Raw genomic sequence first — 18,158 nt, 5'->3', positions numbered from 1 at the left:
AATAACCCACAGAACCCACTTCCTCTGTCAATGCAAAAAATGAGAACATGAGTGTAACCCAAGTTTCTCATGATCCTCCCATTGATGAGTCTTTCATTAAGTGTTATGGTCATATGAAGGGTCAGCGTTTTGTCATATTGTTTGACCCAGGCAGTATGCATGATTTGATTAGTGACTCTCTTGTCGAAAGAGCCCGCTTGGAGGTTAGCAAGACATCTCCTTTCGAGGTGTCAGGCTTCTCTCCCGGTATGGACTCTCTCATCACGCAAGAGTGCCTTGATGTTTTGTTCACTGTTCAACAAGCGTCCTTCCGCTAAAAATTTGTAGTCTACTGTCTCTCCTCCTTCAGGATGTGATATGCTTTTGGGCATTCGATGGTTTCGTGAGCATAACCCTCTCATTGATTGGGCGGAAAATACGTTCACTTTCAATGCTAAAAGTGACTCTCCCATTGTCATTCGTGGAGAGCAAGTTGTTCATTCTCCATCTCTCATTTCTAATGTGCAGGCGAAGATTGAAAAGCATCCGGAGAAGGAGACTCTCTGAGTCTCTTCTTTTCCAAAGCATGACGCACATGATTTGCATGATAATGATAAGCATAATGATTTGCCTGATGATTTGCATGATCAGATGTGATTATTCATGAGCATGATGATTTGCATGATGACGATGTGATTGTTCACAAGAAAGATGGGTTTGTTGATACTTTGTCTAGTGAAGCTAACCTCATTGCAGATTCGATCAATAACGACGAACCGATCTTGGCTCTTGAGTCGAGGTCCAAAGAACCCCCACAAGAAGTATTATGTGTTCAAATGATTAGTCAACACGCATTGTTGGAGTGTTTCATTCGTGATGCTTTTTTGTATTTTAGTCATCGTTCTTATGTTGTCACAAGCCGGGCACCACGTGCCAATAGAAAAGAACAGACTGAACAGACTTTTAGTGCTTCAATAACAACTGAACTGAGGGGGGGGGGGGGGGGGGGGGGGGGGAGAGAGAGAGAGAGAGAGAGAGAGACACGGAGTGGGGAATTCCACCCCAGAGAGTATTGGCGTCAAACCTTGGCCCCCCTTTCGGTATTTCTTTATATTGCACCAACACAGTACAAGCCAGTACTCTAGAGCCCTGCTTTATTTTCTACTGCTCTGCTCTTCACTTAGGGTTTAGGCCCCTCGGCCCAAATCTGCAAGTTGGCTCCCTTCTTCAGGGCTTTGACACGTGATCAGTTTTTGTGACATCTCCCCTTCTTAAAAGAGAGTAATCGTCCGCGATTACAGCATATCTGTAAAACAACTCAAGTTAGCTCAAAAAAAAAATTCCAAGGGACATTCCAAAGGACAATCAGTTTGCTCTTTTTGTTAAGGAGTTAGCTTCTCTTTTCGGCTCTTTTGATCAAGGAGTTAGCTTCTCCTTTCGGCGCTTTTGATTAAGGAGTTAGATTCTCCTTTCGTCCAGATCACAACTCTTGATATTCCGGCATGGTAAAATTAGCCATCACACCCAGACCGTATTGATCTTCCACGGGTGTCTTGATGCACTAAAATCAAATACCCAGGCAATCTCATCCAATTAGGAATATTCAGTGGTTGGCACATCAAAATGCAACACAAAATGCTCACATATGCATGTTGCAAGACATAGAAACATAAAGCCGCCGATGAACACTCCCCCGCAAATAGCCATCCAGGTCCGGGCCATGAGCTGTTCAACGACTCCCTCATCACTCCTCCCACAAATAACCTAAAAAGGTCCGGGCCATGAGATATAGAGGCCTTTTACAACCAAACGCCCGCCAGACCGCAGTCTGCGTCGTTTGGAGGTGCTGAGAGTAACCCTTGCTAAGACTTCTTAATACTCCTCTCGCATAACCATCCAGGTCCGGGCCGGGAGTCACAACAACAATACTCCCCCCGTAAATAACCACAAGGGTCCGGACCATGAGTAAAAAAACAAAACTTTTCAATCATTCAATACTCCCCCCACAAATAACCACAAGGGTCCGGGTCATGAGTATGAATAAGCATTCTCAAACATAATTTCTCACTACTCCACCCGGGAGTAAAATCACCAATCATTGAAACCAATATTTAAACCAAAGTCAAACAATTCAAATTGGCACCAAGACAGGTTCAAAACAGATACCATCCATTTCAAACAAATTCCAAACAGGATCACCCAACAAGTTCTCAAACAGATTTCAAACTTAAAAAGCAATCTCGATATCAATCGAGCTCGAAAAGTCGATTGACTTTCCATCCGGAAATCTGCACCAAAAAATTAGTGTTAGGTTCATTCCATAGAGTGGTGGCCGAGCACAGCATGGTCCATCAGCTCTTGGAAAAACAGTGTTTCTTTGGCGGCGATGGTAGTCCCAAGATAGCAATCGCACTCGATCTCCAAGGTCATCTGCTCGTGAAGAAACATCTACTGAGAGATGTCGAGAAATTTCAAGTTATAATCTGCTAAGGTTTCCATGGCAAGCATTTCAGGATACCCCACTCTGCCAAAAGTTACACTCCGAAGGGAGATGTCAGAAACCATATAACTTCGGGCAAATTTTTTTCTTAAAAGCTTGCCAAGTCCTTGGAGTATGCTGCTTGGTAGCTATCAACATCTGTATGGCACTGCCTCTGAGAAAAAAAAAGCAGCTCGAAACAAATCTTGAATCCTTCTCTTGTAAGTTATCTTAATGGCTTATGCCCTGTAAGTAATGAGCGATGAAGACGGGAGCGCGCCCGATGCGCGAAGAAGTAAGGGTGAGAGTGGGTGATAAGTCCGGGTTGGAGGGCGAAGATACCTCGAATAAATTCCCCAAAAGTCTCTGCTTTGCTCTGTATGCTCTTTTGTGGGACACGTATGCTTTCAGAAAAGCACACGCCTGATGCTCTGATACCACTGTCCTAAGACGGGCACCACGTGCCAATAGAAAAGAACAGACTGAACAGACTTTCAGCGCTTTAATAACAACTGAACTAAGGGAGAGAGAGAGAGAGAGAGAGAGAGAGAGACGACATGCGACACGGAGTGGCGGAATTCCACCCTAGAGAGTATTGGCCCCAAACCTTGGCGCCCCTTTCGGTATTTCTTTATATTGCATCAACACAGTACAAGCCGGTACTCCAGACTCTACACCTTCGCCAGGAAGCACGCAAGAGAATGAGCCCTTGGCCCTTGGCATAGAAAGCAATTACAGTGAAAAGCCTTCAACTCGAAAGCATCAGGTCCAAAAGTAAAGCCAAAAAGCTGCCAGCACAATTTATGGAAATCCGTACAGTCCTGCCACGTCAGCACCGCCAACGTGAAAAGCGGAAATCCGTACAGTTCTGCCACGTCATCAACCAGCGTGATTTTCGAAAATCTACCACGTCATCAGCCTGCTTCGCAAGTTCTTGTGTATGTGTGTGAGCCCTGCTTTATTTCCTGCTGCTTTGCCTCTTCACTTAGGGTTTAGGCCCCTCGGCCCACATCTACAAGTTGGCTCTCTTCTTCAGGGCTTTGACACGTCATCAGTTTTTGTGACATATGTGATCCCTTTTCATAGGCATGACATATTGTACGATGAACACGATTCACTCATGAATGAGGACGGATGTATGTGGATTACTCATGGAAAGATGAAATGTTCGCACCCAAGGAATTCATAGTCCATGTCTCTTCCTTGGTATGACACAGTATCAGAAAGAGCACAAGAAGGATTGAGCATCAAGCATCGGCATTTCCATTGTGTTTTGCCACAGTTGATTGATTTAGATCAGAAAGACAAGTTTCGATTCCATTGTTTGCGTGTGTTTGATGAACGGTTTGGCACTCCGTCTATATGTTCATCTACATTGCATGCACAGTCTTTAAAGGAAACTAGAATTTTTCCAGTCACTTTACATGGAATGGGTATATTCATGTTTTTAAGTTGGAAGTGGTTTCAGGAATTTTCATCCTCGGAGATTCTTGAAGAAGGTGACGCATGACTATAGACGAAGTTGAAGCATTGAAGGAGCCACAGATGACTGTGTCGCTTTCGGCGCGGCCCAAAGAAGCAAGCGTTGTAGACCTTTATGAAGTTCAAGTATCGCATGACCCACGCATCAGAGTGGGCCGGCAAAGAGTCCTTTCCAAGATTCCAGACGCTGTTGGCAATCTCCCTCGACGCCATACACTTCGGTACCAGTACCTCACTTTGAAAAGGAGGGGATGTCACGTGCACATCTAACCCTATGTGTACGTGGACAAGCTACTTCATGACATGGGTTCAGTTCAGTTCAGTCAGCCTAGTCTAGGAAGTGTTCTGGCACCTTTGTGAGTCTGTTCGCAGACCGTGCATGTCCAGACACTTAAAGTAGATGCATATCCTCTCGTTGCACTCAGCATGATCATCGGATTTCCATCAGAACCCATCAGGATCATTTTTACAGTGCATAGGCCTATTTTCCCTATTTCAGCCAATTTTCACTTCTAATTTTTAAGTGAGTTTTGTTGGGAAACTGGGTAGGGCATAATGAGTAAGGATGTATATAAGAAACCCTAGCGCTAGCACTTTCTGGCAGAATAAGCAGAGAACCACCGTCAAGTGCAACTTCTAAGCAAGAACAGCAAGGAAACCCTAGCGTTTTCAAGCAAGCAAGATCGGCCACTATTTTCATTTGCAAGCAGATTAGCCAGCGTTTTGCTTTTGTAGATCCAAACAGGTGACAACAGACCACAGCAGAAAAATTAGCCTTTTGGCATTAGATCACAGATCAGCCCTAGTGTTAGTAGAATCAGCCCTAGCGTTTTTTGGATCAGCAAGACTCCTATCGTTTTACAGATTCATCGCGACAGAAACCCCAGAAGCATCAGCATTTTCAGTTTTCAACACCTAGACACCGCAGTACAGGTCCCGAACCTCGCAGATCTCACCTTCCCGCAGCAGATCTCGCCGCACTATCAGATCCATCGAAGTTTGCACTTTCAGCCCGGAAAAGCAGATTTCAGCATCTGCGTTTTAAGCGCGTAATCGTCGCATCGTCGTCATCGACATCGTCACTGACATAGAGTCAAAATTCAGCAGATAAAGATTTGCAGACTTCAGCCATTAGCGTTTTCAGATTTCAGCCAGTCTTGTCGTCGTCCTCATCGTCAGCAAGTCCAATGCTCACTCGCCATAGAGAGTGGGGCCCTTGGAGGAGGGTTTGACAACATTCTGGTGTCGTATTCTCTTCTCTCTCTATCTCTCAGTCTCAGCACCCTCATTCACAGTGTTTATACACTTTGTTTGTGATCATTTTCACTCTCTCACTAAAGGAACGGAAGGCTCTCCCTTCCGTAAGTAAAAGGAACCTTGAGCACAATTCGGAGCACTCATCTTGAGCAAAGTTCAACATTCACATCTGCTACACCTTACATTGGTATCAGAGCTTCGGCAATGTTCTATATCACTCAAGGAAAGAACTACAAAAAAAAATTTGCTTGTTGTGGTCGCACGTAACCCAAGTCCTCTAGGGCATGTCGATTCCTAATAGTGTTTTTGAAGAGTGATAGGAAACCCAAAAAAGAAGGGCTTGTCCAGCCTCCCCTTGTTTCTCTTTTCACTCATTGAGAGCGACCGTGCACTTAGCGGCCGGCCAATCGACGTGAGGTGGGAAAAAGCAACCTTGGTGTGAGCGCAAGGTCGCCAAGGGGTGCGCCCGCAGGAAAGAGAAGAGCTCGGGTAAAGAGAAGATCCTTCTCTAACATAGATTGCAAGCTAAAGAAGAACCTCAAGAACCTCAAGACTCAAGAACCTCAAGACTCAAGAACCCAAGACCCACAAGAACTCAAGTCCCTCGTGAACTTCGAACCAAGACTTCAGTGTATGGTCGTTACCCGAAGCGGAATGGATACTTCGCATGGATATGCTTTTGGGCATTCGATGGTTTCGTGAGCATAACCCTCTCATTGATTGGGCGGAAAATACGTTTACTTTCAACGCTAAAAGTGACTCTCCCATTGTCATTCGTGGAGAGCAAGTTGTTCGTTCTCCATCTCTCATTTCTAATGTGCAGGCGAAGATTGAAAAGAATTCGGAGAAGGAAATTGTCTCAGTCTCTTCTTTTCCAAAGAATGACACACATGATTTGCATGATAATGATAAGCATGATGATTTGCCTGATGATTTGCATGATCAAGATGTGATTCTTCACGAGCATGATGATTTACATGATGACGATGTGATTGTTCACAAGAAAGATGGGTTCGTTCATACTTTGCAGTTTGTCTAGTGAAGCTAACCTCATTGCAAATTCGATCAATCACAACGAACCGATCTTGGCTCTCGAGTCGAGGTCCAAAGAACCCCCACAGGAAGTATTATGTGTTCGAATAATTAGTCAGCACGCATTGTTCAAGTGTTTCATTTGTGATTCTTTCTTGCATTTTCGTCATCGTCCTTATGTGATCCCTTTTCATAGGCATGACATATTGTACGATGAACACGATTCACTCATGAATGAGCACAGATGTATGCAGATTACTCATGGAAAGATGAAATGTTTGCATTCAAGGAATTCACATTCCATGTCTCTTCCTTGGCATGACACAGTATCAGAAAGAGCACAAGAAGGATTGAACATCAAGCATCGGCATTTCCATTGTGTTTTGCCACAGTTGATTGATTTAGATCAGAAAGACAAGTTTCGATTCCGTTGTTTGCGTGTGTTTGATGAACGGTTTGACACTCCGTCTATATGCTAATCTACATTGCATGCACAGTCTTTAAAAGAAACTAGAATTTTTCCAGTCACTTTACATGGAATGGGTATGTTCATGTTTTTGTGTTGGAAGTGGTTTCAGGAATTTTCATCCTCGGAGATTCTTGAAGAAGGTAGACGCATGACTATAGACGAAGTTGAAGCATTGAAGGAGCCACAGATGACTTTGTGTCGCTTTCGGTGCGGCCCAAAGAAGCAAGCGTTGCAGACCTTTATGAAGTTCAAGTATCGCATGACCTATGCATTATAGTGGGCCGGCGAAGAGTCCTTTCCAGGATTCTAGACGTTGTTGGCGATCTCCCTCGACGCAATACACTTCGGTACCAGTACCTCACTTTGAAAAGGAGGGGATGTCACGTGCACATCTAACCCTATGTGTACGTGGACAAGCTACTTCATGACATGGGTTCAGTTCAGTTCAGTCAGCCTAGTCTAGGAAGTGTTATGGCAGCTTTGTGAGTCTGTTCGCAGACCGTGCATGTCCAGACACTGAGTAGATGCATATCCTCTCGTTGCACACAGCATGATCATTGAATTTCCATCAGAACCCATCAGGAGCATTTTTACGATGCATAGACCTATTTTCCCTATTTCAGCCAATTTTCACTTATTATTTTTAAGTGACTTTTGTTGGGAAACTGGGTAGGGCAAAATGAGTAAGGATGTATATAAGAAACCCTAGCGCTAGCACTTTCTGGCAGAATAAGCAGAGGACCACCGTCAAGAGCAACTTCTCAGCAAGAACAGCAAGGAAACCCTAGCGTTTTCAAGCAAGCAAGATCAGCCAGTATTTTCATTTGCAAGCAGATCAGCTAGTGTTTTGCTTTTGCATATCCAAACCGGCGACAGCAGAACAATTAGCGTTTTGGCATCAGATTACAGATCAGCCCTAGCGTTAGCAGAATCAGCCCTAGCGTTTTTGGATCAGCAGGACTCCTAGCGTTTTACAGATTCATCCCGACAGAAACCCCAGAAGCATCAACATTTTCTGTTTTCAGCACCTAGACACCGCAACAGAAGTCCCGAACCTCGCAGATACTCACCTTCCCGTAGGAGATCCTCACCGCACAGTCAGATCCACCGAAGTTTGCAGTTTCAGCCCGGAAAACGCAAATTTCAGCATCTGTGTTTTCAGTGCGTCGTCGTCGCATCGTCGCCATCGACGTCGTCACTGACATAGAGTCAGAATTCAGCAGATAAAGATTTGCAGATTTCAGCCATTAGCATTTTTAGATTTCAGCCGGTCTCGTCGTCGTCAACATCGTCGGCAAGTCCAAGCATTGTAGAGATTTGTGCAATCAATAGTAGACCACTCTCGCCATAGAGAGTGGGGCCTTCGGAGGAGGGTTTGACAACCTTCTAGTGTCGTATTCTCTTCTCTCTCTATCTCTCAGTCTCAGCACCCTCATTCACAGTGTTTATCCACTTTGTTTGTGATCATTTGCACTCTCTCACTAAAGGAACGGAAGGCTCTCCCTTCCGTAAGTAAAAGGAACCTTGAGCACGGTTCGGAGCACTCATCTTGAGCAAAGTTCAACATTCACATCCACTGCACCTTACAAATCTAGACTTAAGGTGTCCAAGTTTGTTAAATTGTAGTCAAACCGTCTGGAGAAAATGGGGAAGCCCAAGAACCGTCAGAAAAATGACCGGAAGCCTGTCAATGCATGAACCTGCAACCCAATGTGGCCAAGTGGATAAGTTGTGTAAACTCCAGGAAGGCCAGAAACAGCAATTTGCGCCATAAACGTCCTCCGAAACAAGGAAAGCCAAACTAAACAGTTTGCACTATAGAAGCTACCGCAAGCTGTAGCAGTCATCGATAGACCGCACAGACCACCATCGGATGGTGTCCTGTCAGTAGGTAGGGTAATCCAAGATGAGGGGAAAGCTAGACTCAAGAGTCTACGCTATGAAGGGCCTCTGAGAAGAGGTGTGGTCAGACCAATCTGTCTGCACCGTAATCATCCTGTATGAAAAAGGGAAGCCAAACTGAGTAGTCTGCGCTATGAATAACCTCTGAGAAGAGAAAAGGCCAGACCAATGTGTCTGCACCATCTTGCCTGTATCTCTTGCCTCCAATCCTCCGATGTCAACCAAAACAAAATCCGCGCCAACAACGCCACCAAACCGCATCTCAGTGTGGCTCTCAATGTGAATGAGCTGGGAGTAGCATTCTGCCCAAGTCGGGGGATAAGTCTGCTATAAGGTTACCGAGGGTAAGTGTAAGCAACTCTGAAGGTAGCAATCCAGTTAAATTAGGAGTGTAGAAGAGCAACTGCACTACCATCCAAGCCAAGCTCCGAGTGACTCCGGATGTAGTCGCGGGATGCTTGATCTCCCGCATCTTGCGGGTAAACTCTCCAAGAGAGTCCAAAGCACTAAAGTCCCACTCCAGTTTGTAGATCCAAGCAATGAACCTGTCCAAGAAGAGATCCAAGATCATCTCCCTAAGTCCATGTAGATGTTCCTATGTAAGCAAGTGATCCGACGTGTCGAGGTCAAGTGGTAAGTGTCTGTCCACCCAAGATGGTGGTGTCTTCTCTGGGAATGTTGGAATTCCATATGCCATGAGCATGGCCATATCTCTCCTGTGAAGAGTGCGTAGATGTATCCATAGCAAACCACAAGTCACCACCCCCTCAAGCTCCGGGTGACTCCGGATGTAGTCGCGGGATGCTTGATCTCCCGCATCTTGCGGGTAAACTCTCCAAGAGAGTCCAAAGCACTGAAGTTCCACTCTAGCTTGTAGATCCAAGCAATGAACCTGTCCAAGAAGAGATCCACGATCACCTCCCTAAGTCCATGTAGATGCTCCTGTGTAAGCAAGTGATCCGACGTGTCGAGGTCAAGTGGTAAGTGTCTGTCCACCCAAGATGGTGGTGTCTTCTCTGGGAATGTTGGAATCCCATATGCCATGAGCATGGCCATATCTCTCCTTTGAAGAGTCCTTAGATGTGTCCATAGCAAACCACAAGTCACCACCCCCTCTGGAGTGCGCAACCGCTGAACGATGGCTGGAATGAATGGATCTCCCAAGGATCGTACGCCCGTAGATGATCAAGCCGATGTCGAAGATACCGTGTACTACAACAGTCACTGAGAGACCACATGGACCACGACCGAATGGTGTCCTGGCAAGAGGTAACCTCAACCTCTGTGAAAAACACAAACCATTGGTTGTTGTCCACCCAAAAACACAACTGCAAGGTGATGAAAACGCTGCTGTCCAGCGATTTTCAGCGTGCTCGTACGCTCCTGGCATTGTCCGGAGCGGTGCAGGGGGTCTGGGGAGGGTGGGGAATCAAAGTCACAACCCCTGATGGGCTGAAAACAGATAAAAACAGCAGTGTATAATGGCTGAAAACAGATGGAAATGAAGAGGATACGGGCCCGCAAGGCACCAGATGCCAAGCCGGTGTGTCGAAAGGCAAGATCGGGGGTAGGAAACCCACCGCTCCCCCTCTGTGCAACAAACGCTGCCTTGTTGTCCAAAAACGCGGCAGATCCCAAAATCGGCTGAAAACGCAAATGCAACAGAGGGGTTTTCCGGAGACAAAAAGTTCCAAAAAGGGTAGCGCTGGCAGCCAGAAGCAGAAACGCCAGGTGTGGAGACAAAAACACAAGTGAAGAAGGTCCTCCACGATGAAAACCCTCCAAGTTCCATCGCTTGCCTTGCTTTTGCAAAACGCTGGCAGATCTGCAGAAACACTGGCTGATCTGATCTTCGGGATGAGAACCTCATGCATGATGCTAGTCCCATGGAGAGCCTGAAGCGCTGATACCATGTGAGTGCGCGTCTGCAGAAGAGAGAGAGAGAGAGAGAGAGAGAGAGAGAGAGACGCTGGTGTGTGGAAGAGGGGGCGATCAGGCCTCCATGCCTACCAGAACAGGAAGACCTGTACAATGATCAGATAATATTGAAATGTGTACCCCCCCTTAATGAAATGTGTACCCCCCCCCTGGCAGTGCCCAAGATGGGCGCCCAACTCAAGTGGGCGGCCGGACCCAAACTCGGGCGGCTGGACAAGGTACAACCTATGCTATGGGTGGCCAGCCCGAAGACACTAGCCGTGCGAGGAAGTGCCCTAGACCTGTGTGAAGTAGCAGAGTGGTGTAAATCTAACAATATTTATAGGTTTATCCATAGACACAAATTAAACGTGTCAAGGTCACAGCATCGTGTTTCAAAAATCTCTGCATAATCTGGCCACCATGAAAAAACAATCTCATTTCAGTACCATCTAAATGCTTTTGCAATAATGACAAACCAATGCTTTCCTCATAATCATCCATGCATAAACCTCCTCTCTTAACATTTAAAATCTAAATAAAGCCGATTGTTGCATTAAAACATGTGGCATCGAATAATCGACCATGAATCTAGCCATAAAGGCTTTCAAGTCTGATCAATCAAACAAAGCCTTATTAACTTGGTGTCAAAACAAACGCAAGGGTGTCTCGGAAAAAAAAAACAAATGCAAGGATGGACAATGGGATTCCACATCAAGCACCGCATTAATATTAGGTTCCATTCAAATTCAAGGGGGGCCAAGCTTGAGAAAGGAATTGTGAGAGGTAAGAAACCGAGGTGGAACAATTGCGGTAAAGATTCTACAGGCTGATTCCAACTTCATCTGCAGCATAAAGTTGGTCTCCACATAGATCCTAGACCACCAGTAATAAAGCAAAGTTGTGCTAAAGAAGGGTCCCAAGCAGTCAAAAATCAAAGTTTGCAGTGCTACCAACCGCATACCCACCAAGCATCTTACTCGACATCCAAGGCTCTTGATTCAAGCTCAATCCTCTCTCTCTCTCTCTCTCTCTCTCTCTCTCTCTCTCTCTCTCTCTCTCTACATATGCCATTGCACCGTATACTATAGGATACGTGGGCGTTTCCATTGCCTATTTAAAGAAGGCTTTGGACCTCTAGATAGAGTCATGCAATACCAAGATCAAAGATGCTTAGGCTTGTACCTACTGGAAATACATCGGCACAGGGAAAATCTAATGAGAAGACAAAGAGCACTACAGCCTCAGAGGCAGATCACAGATTTCTTCGGATCGAGAGAAGCAGGAGTGGCAGGAGAAGCAAGAGACCAGCAGCCAGCACAGAGTACCCACATCCATACCAAAGGCACCCTCATTGACAGGGCGACTGAGCTTAGGAAATCGAGACGACCACGATCGAGATGCAAAAGCACACTTCACCGGAGGAGACTACAACAAAGAATTAGAAGCATTCTAGCTAGACACCCAGAATGCTCCTAAGAAGTTTATTTAATACTTTGTATTTATTTTTTCACATTTATTTTCACACTTAGTACTTTAGTACTAAGGTACCCAGACTTTGTAACAGATTCACCACTTTTGTATCAGTTTGGTCTCATAGGTCATTCTGGCCTTTTTGAAGACGTTAATATAACATTTCATTTCATTTCTCTCTCTCTCTCTCTCTCTCTCTCTCTCTCTCTCTCTCTCTCTCTCTCTCTCTCTCTCTCTCTCTCTCTCTCTCTTCTGCAGACGCGCACTCTCACATGGTATCAACGCTTCAGGCTCTCCATGGGACTAGCATGAGGTTCTCATCCCGAAGATCAGATCAGCCAGTGTTTCTGCAAATCTGCCAGCGTTTTGCAAAAGCAAGGCAAGCGATGGAACTTGGAGGGTTTTCATCACGGAGGACCTTCTCCACTTGCGTTTTTTTCTCCACACCTGGCGACTATATGTGGAACAACTATATGTGCATAATAATGCGGAAGAAATGCCACACATCAAACCGATCTCCATGCCCAAGACCACTTTGATTTCGAAACGGTTAAAAAAGGCATACAGAAACTTGCAAATGGGAAAGCTCCGGACATACTACACTTGAACTCAGAAATGCTAAAATGGTCAGGTATGAGAGCCAGAGAGTGGATACATAGAATGCTAAACCAAGCCATTGTTCAAGGGCTACCCGAGGATTGGCAAAAGAACTGGATCAAAGCACTTTACAAAAAAGGGGATGTAAATCAGCCTACCAACTACCGTACCATTATGGTAGGATCTTGCATGGCAAAGCTTTTGGGAAGCATCTTAGAACAAAGCATAAGCACATGGGCGGAGACAAATGGAGAACGAGCAAAAGAACAAGCAGGTTTCCGACCAAAACATAGCACCATTGATCACCTTGTTTCACTCAGGGTATTAATGGAAGAGAGTCGGCTAAAGGGAAAAACATTATACTGTTGCTTTGTAGATTTCACCAAAGCCTTTGACACGGTCCCGAGAATGGGTATATGGAAAAGGATGGAATGCATAAAAGTACCGATGCATCTCAGGAGTGCGGTAGCACGTCTCTATGACAGAGTCATATGTCAACTAAAAACGCACGAAGGGCTGTCCAAAGCTTTCTCGAGCAACATGAGGGTCAAACAAGGATGCCCTCTCTCCCCTACTCTTTTTGGATTGTGCATTGATCAAATAGAAAGCTTCCTCCCTCAACTAGAAGGGGATGAACCCGCCATCGGGATGCTTACACTTCTCATGCTCATCTATGCAGACGATGTGGCTCTTTTCGCCCATGACATTACAGCTCTACAGAAATTGGTCGATGCGTTACATGCTATTTGTGAAAATGTGGGTCTATCAATCAATGTAGACAAAACAAAGTTCATGATTGTAAAGACTCGTAAGATGGTTATCCACGCCCCCCTCATGTATCAAGGGAAACAAATTGAGAAAGTCGACAGTTTCAAGTACTTGGGGATTGACATCCCGTGCAACTATGCTTGGGGACAATGCGCACATAATAGAATTGACATCGGCCATGCCAAGTACTATCAATTTGAAAACATGTGCACACAAAGGAGCATAAAAAGATGGGAGATAAAAGCGACCATTTTTGAGACATGCGTGGTGCAAGCCATCCTCTACGGAGTGGAAATCTGGGGAGCAAGCATTTCAGCCCACACATGGAATGAAATTGAAAAAATTCAAAAAAAGTTTCTATGTCGACACATGGGGGCCAAAAAGACGACACCATACTCCGTGCTACTCTTGGAGACGGGCAAGAGACCACTAGAAATGAAAGCATTGCAAAAAATGTACACGTATATCATGAAGGTCAAAGCGATGCCTACTACTCGAATCCCCCGCATTGCATGGGAAACGGGATGTGCGCCACAAAAGACAAAGAAAAGCAAATTTCTGTCATCGAGCCTCATACAGGACATTAAGAAATGGTTCGCTAAATGGAATGTAGAGGCATATGTGGACATGCTTATTGAGGAGGGCAAGGAGGGAGAACACATGCTGAATTTTGACATTGCATTACTAAATAGCCTCCACACCAAGTGGAAGACAACGCAACACCGCTCAAAATTTGAATACTATTGCAAGCATGTCAACACAAAGTATTGGGAAGGCTATAGCACAAACCCAATGGCAGCCCAGGCCCACATACGAACACCCATGCCCCACATGGCACGAAGAGCCATCTCTTTGATGCGCACAAGGTCACATATGCTTAAAATAGAAACAAAGGGCTGGCTGAAAATTGATGTTTCTAAACGGATATGCACATCATGTACAATGCAAGCTCCCGAAGATGAAGCACATGTGACATTGGAATGCCCAGAATACGCTCACATCCGGGCTAAATTTCAACCACTTCTAAGCGGTTGTTCTACCTTTGCGGACCTATTATCCAAGACAAACCCCTCCCCTACAGCTCTCGGAACATACCTCACCCGCATACTTGAGCATCAAAAGACACTCATAGGAACACAAAAAGAGAATAACACACACCACACCATACACCCTCGTGAGGGGAGACTATGTATCATTTTGAGGTCCCATGGGTCATTTCTGGCCCCCCGCGGACGTTAATACCAAACCAAATCAAATCAAATCTCTCTCTCTCTCTCTCTCTCTCTCTCTCTCTCTCTCTCTCTCTCTCTCTCTCTCTCTCTCTCTCTCTCTCTCGTGTGCGAGCAAGTCTGGAGCGGACTAGAAACACAGGTCGCGCAGAGGTCTGGAGGGGGCTGCTGAGCGCGAGCAGGTCTTCTCTCTCTCTCTAGCGCAAGCAGCTGTTGAGCGCGAGCAGGTGTGCAGAAACGCAGGGGGAGCAGATCGCGCAGGGCTGGAAACGCATGGGGAGCAAGTCGCGCAGGGCTGGAAACGCGGGGTACGCAAGGGGAGCAGGGTTGGAAACACAGGTCGCGCGCAGGTGCACCCTCTCTCTCTATAGCGCGAGCAGGCCTAGATGGCGCTGATGACCAGCAACAGCGCGTGACTGCACAGGGGAGGAGGCTCGCGAAAGCTGGCAGCCCTGTACTCGCGTTGCGCGCAGGTGGGAGTTGGTGTTCACCCGCACTGAAGCCCCTACTGCTCGTGTTGCTGCCCTGCTGCCCGCCAGTAAACAGAGAGGCCTTCATCTTTGCGGTGAGCATGCCCTACCAAGGGGACCAGCAGGTATCTACAGCAGGTGGTAGCTGGTGTCTGCTGCATTGAAGCCCCTGCTATTCGTACGCATTGCTACCTTGTTGCCCGCCAGTGAACAGAGGGGGGCAGGTTTACGCTACAGGCTTAGTTCAGTCCTTTGCAAGACGTTAATGTGCGTTCACCACCAGGTTCAAATAGGGTGCGTCAACCAGCAACAAACCAGCGACTGTGCAGCACACCCTCGCGGTAGAAGCAAAGGAAGGGGGACTCACGTAGATTTAGGGCTTGCAGGAATAGAAATCAAGGGCCGTTATGATGGAGGTCATGAGCGCTTCACCAGTTTGCAAGTCCCGTACGAAGGCAACCTTCATGCTTACAAACAAGCGGATAACACAAGTAAAACGGTAGATGGAGGAGTGGAAAGCAAAGATGGAAGGATGGTGGAAGGAGAAGGCAAACCTTCTTCAAATGTTCCTTAACGAAGGCACGCAATGGAAGGAGGAGAAAGAGGGCCTGCACGTAGAGATACAAGCACTTAAGGCGGATTCACAAGCACTCAAAGAAGAGGTCTCAGTCCTCAAGCGAGAACTTGCTGATAGAGCAAGCAATGGACTAGAGGAAGGTGAATTCCAACCCTCGTGATAGAGGAAATTAAGGTCATCAAGGACCAAGTACGGATGATCAAAGAGGAAGAGAAACAGAATGGGGCAAAGACGTCTTCGTGGGTGGATGTAATCACGAAGACACAAAAGAAGGCGGATGAAGCCGAGAAATGGATAGAAGTCGCTAAGAAAGGGAAAGGGAAAGAAACCACATCTATCCCCACTCCTACAATCATCAACATGACTTTAGAAGAAGAGCAGCGAAGAAAGACTAGAGCTTTGCACATATGAATAACCCGTCTAAAAGACCGAGATGATGTGGAAGGGGAAGTCAAAGAACTTCTCCGCATGATGGGTAGTGACGCTACTCATACAAAGGCTTGGAGGGTAGGGAAGAAGACATAAGGAAATGGGGAGACTTCAAAAGAAAGAGCTCTAATCATGCGCTTCCCATCCATGGAGGTAAAGAAGGACTTCTTGAAGAAGCGTCCTACACTAAAGAAAACGGGCATATTCTTTGGAAATGACCTCTCACTCACACAGCTTGCTCATATGAAAGAAGTTATGCCCGAGATAATCACAGCTCCAGAGAAGGGGAAAGTGGCCTTCTACATGGATGGATGAGTGGTTATTCTGGAGAAGCGTCCCGCATGACGGTGCGAGACCTATGGGACCACACTCAGAGTGGCTACATGGAATTGTAATGGATCTTTGAGTCTTGATGTAGGGGCCTCTGAGGATAGTTTCACAAGGAGAGACATCATTTTCTACTATGAGACGCATCAGGCCCCGGGGCAGTCCATGCCCGATGTGAGCGGATACAAATGGGGGAGAGCTTGCACACAGGAGACTCGATCAGAGCGTAGAGGACGAGGTTCGGGAGGAGTGGAAGTCTTATTCAGGGAGGAGCTACAGTCTTTGATACATATAGCTCGTAGGATGAGCATGCTAGGTACATGTGGGTGAGAATGAAGGCAGCGATAGGCAGATATCTCTACATTGCTATCTACTATTTCCCTCCTAGTACCTCAGTTTATGCATCACCTAGAGGACAGTCCCCCTTCTCTATTTTAGATGATGATATATGGACGTTTTCCAGAGATGGCAACGTTATTATCTTGGGGGATTTCAATGCTAGGACTACCCATCACCAGACAATATCCTAGCCTTTTGGAAATTGATGTATATGTATATGATGCCTCGACTGTCAGAGAGCTCCACTGTATCAGCTCCCCCTTTGTATTCCCCTTGTATCAGCTTTCAACCCACCCCTACCCACTATTTTCTTTTCAGATCTTTGTACTTTTTGTACCCAGACCTGGTATTAGATTCACCACATGTAACATTTTGGTCTCATAGGTCATTTTGGCCTTTTGAAGATGTTAATATTACATTTCATTTCATATCTCTCTCTCTCTCTCTCTCTCTCTCTCTCTCTCTCTCTCTCTCTCTCTCTCTCTCTCTCTCAACCCCAAATCGCCGAGAAGACACTGGGCTATGACCATCCTTAAAGTAAGAAGCATGCTGGTCATACTTCTTAAGACATGAAACCCAAGATGTGGAGGTGCAGGTCAATGCAAGTCTGTGAATGCGTGGCTGTTCATATTCAGAGAGAAGCAATAACCTACCCAAGACATAATATACATAAGCTAGTGTGTCCCTTGCATTCCACATCATCTACACTTGCACATTACAACATCAACAGAGCACATGCCAAAGCCAAAATCTCACAGTTTAAAGATGGCGGTAAGCACCTGCAATTCCGCTTTTCGGACCTCGTCTTCAGCCTTTTGCACTTCTGCAGAACGATCCTCAACGAGCTGGGTAAGAGCTTGCACCTGCTCCTGGATCGCCAGCTTAACTCTCTCTTTGCTTTCATCATCCACATCTCGCCTTGAGCGTTTGGGTTCTGAATCTTCTCCTTCCTCTTCTTTTGGTGAGAGAAGAGTGCCTCCCCGCATCATTTTTGGTTTACCTTCCCTTTGCAGGAGCTCAAGCTAGCAAGAGATGCCACATACAAAAACTACGGAGGTTAAACAATCACGCTGTGTGTGTGTGTGTGTGTGAGAGAGAGAGAGAGAGAGAAAGAGAGAGAGAGAGTCATTTTTCCAAACATACAAAATTCCTTTTCTTGAATTTGCCAAGAGGAAATTTTAGAAAATTAGGTTATTTTTTTAGATTTATACACTACTAGTACGGCCGGCCGCCTACGACGGTCTCTCTGTTTTTGTTGACATCCTCGGTTTTGATGTGACTTTCCTTGGCTTGAAGTCTCAGGAGATTTTTCGCCTCTATATCACTTTCGTGCAAGGCCTGGTTGAGCTTCAGCCAATTCAGTGTGCTCCTGATTCGAGCCCTTTCCTTGCATTTTCTTATGGCCTAGCTCTTCAACCTGGATTTGTAGATT

The 18,158-nt window shown here is 46.0% G+C and overlaps 1 protein-coding gene across 2 annotated transcripts in view; it reads right to left on the bottom strand.

Annotated features, from left to right (window-relative positions):
* The window catches only part of LOC147444778 (transducin family protein / WD-40 repeat family protein), a 54,748-nt gene extending 36,937 nt beyond the window's left edge, over window positions 1–17,811 (bottom strand). The window contains exon 1 of one of the 2 annotated variants that reach the window (XM_086527317.1): window positions 17,506–17,811. In XM_086527317.1, coding sequence (XP_086383443.1) covers window positions 17,506–17,715 — 210 coding nt within the window. In that variant the 5' untranslated portion in view covers window positions 17,716–17,811. The remainder of the gene's footprint in view (window positions 1–17,505) is intronic. The other variant, XM_086527318.1, reaches the window with a different exon arrangement.
* Window positions 17,812–18,158: the final 347 nt, after the last annotated feature.

The sequence above is a fragment of the Adiantum capillus-veneris genome, chromosome 13 (assembly GCF_014529385.1).
Source record: "Adiantum capillus-veneris isolate H3 chromosome 13, ASM1452938v2, whole genome shotgun sequence".
In the NCBI taxonomy this organism is placed as follows: Eukaryota; Viridiplantae; Streptophyta; class Polypodiopsida; order Polypodiales; family Pteridaceae; genus Adiantum; species Adiantum capillus-veneris.
This window is presented reverse-complemented; position numbering and strand designations above follow the sequence as displayed.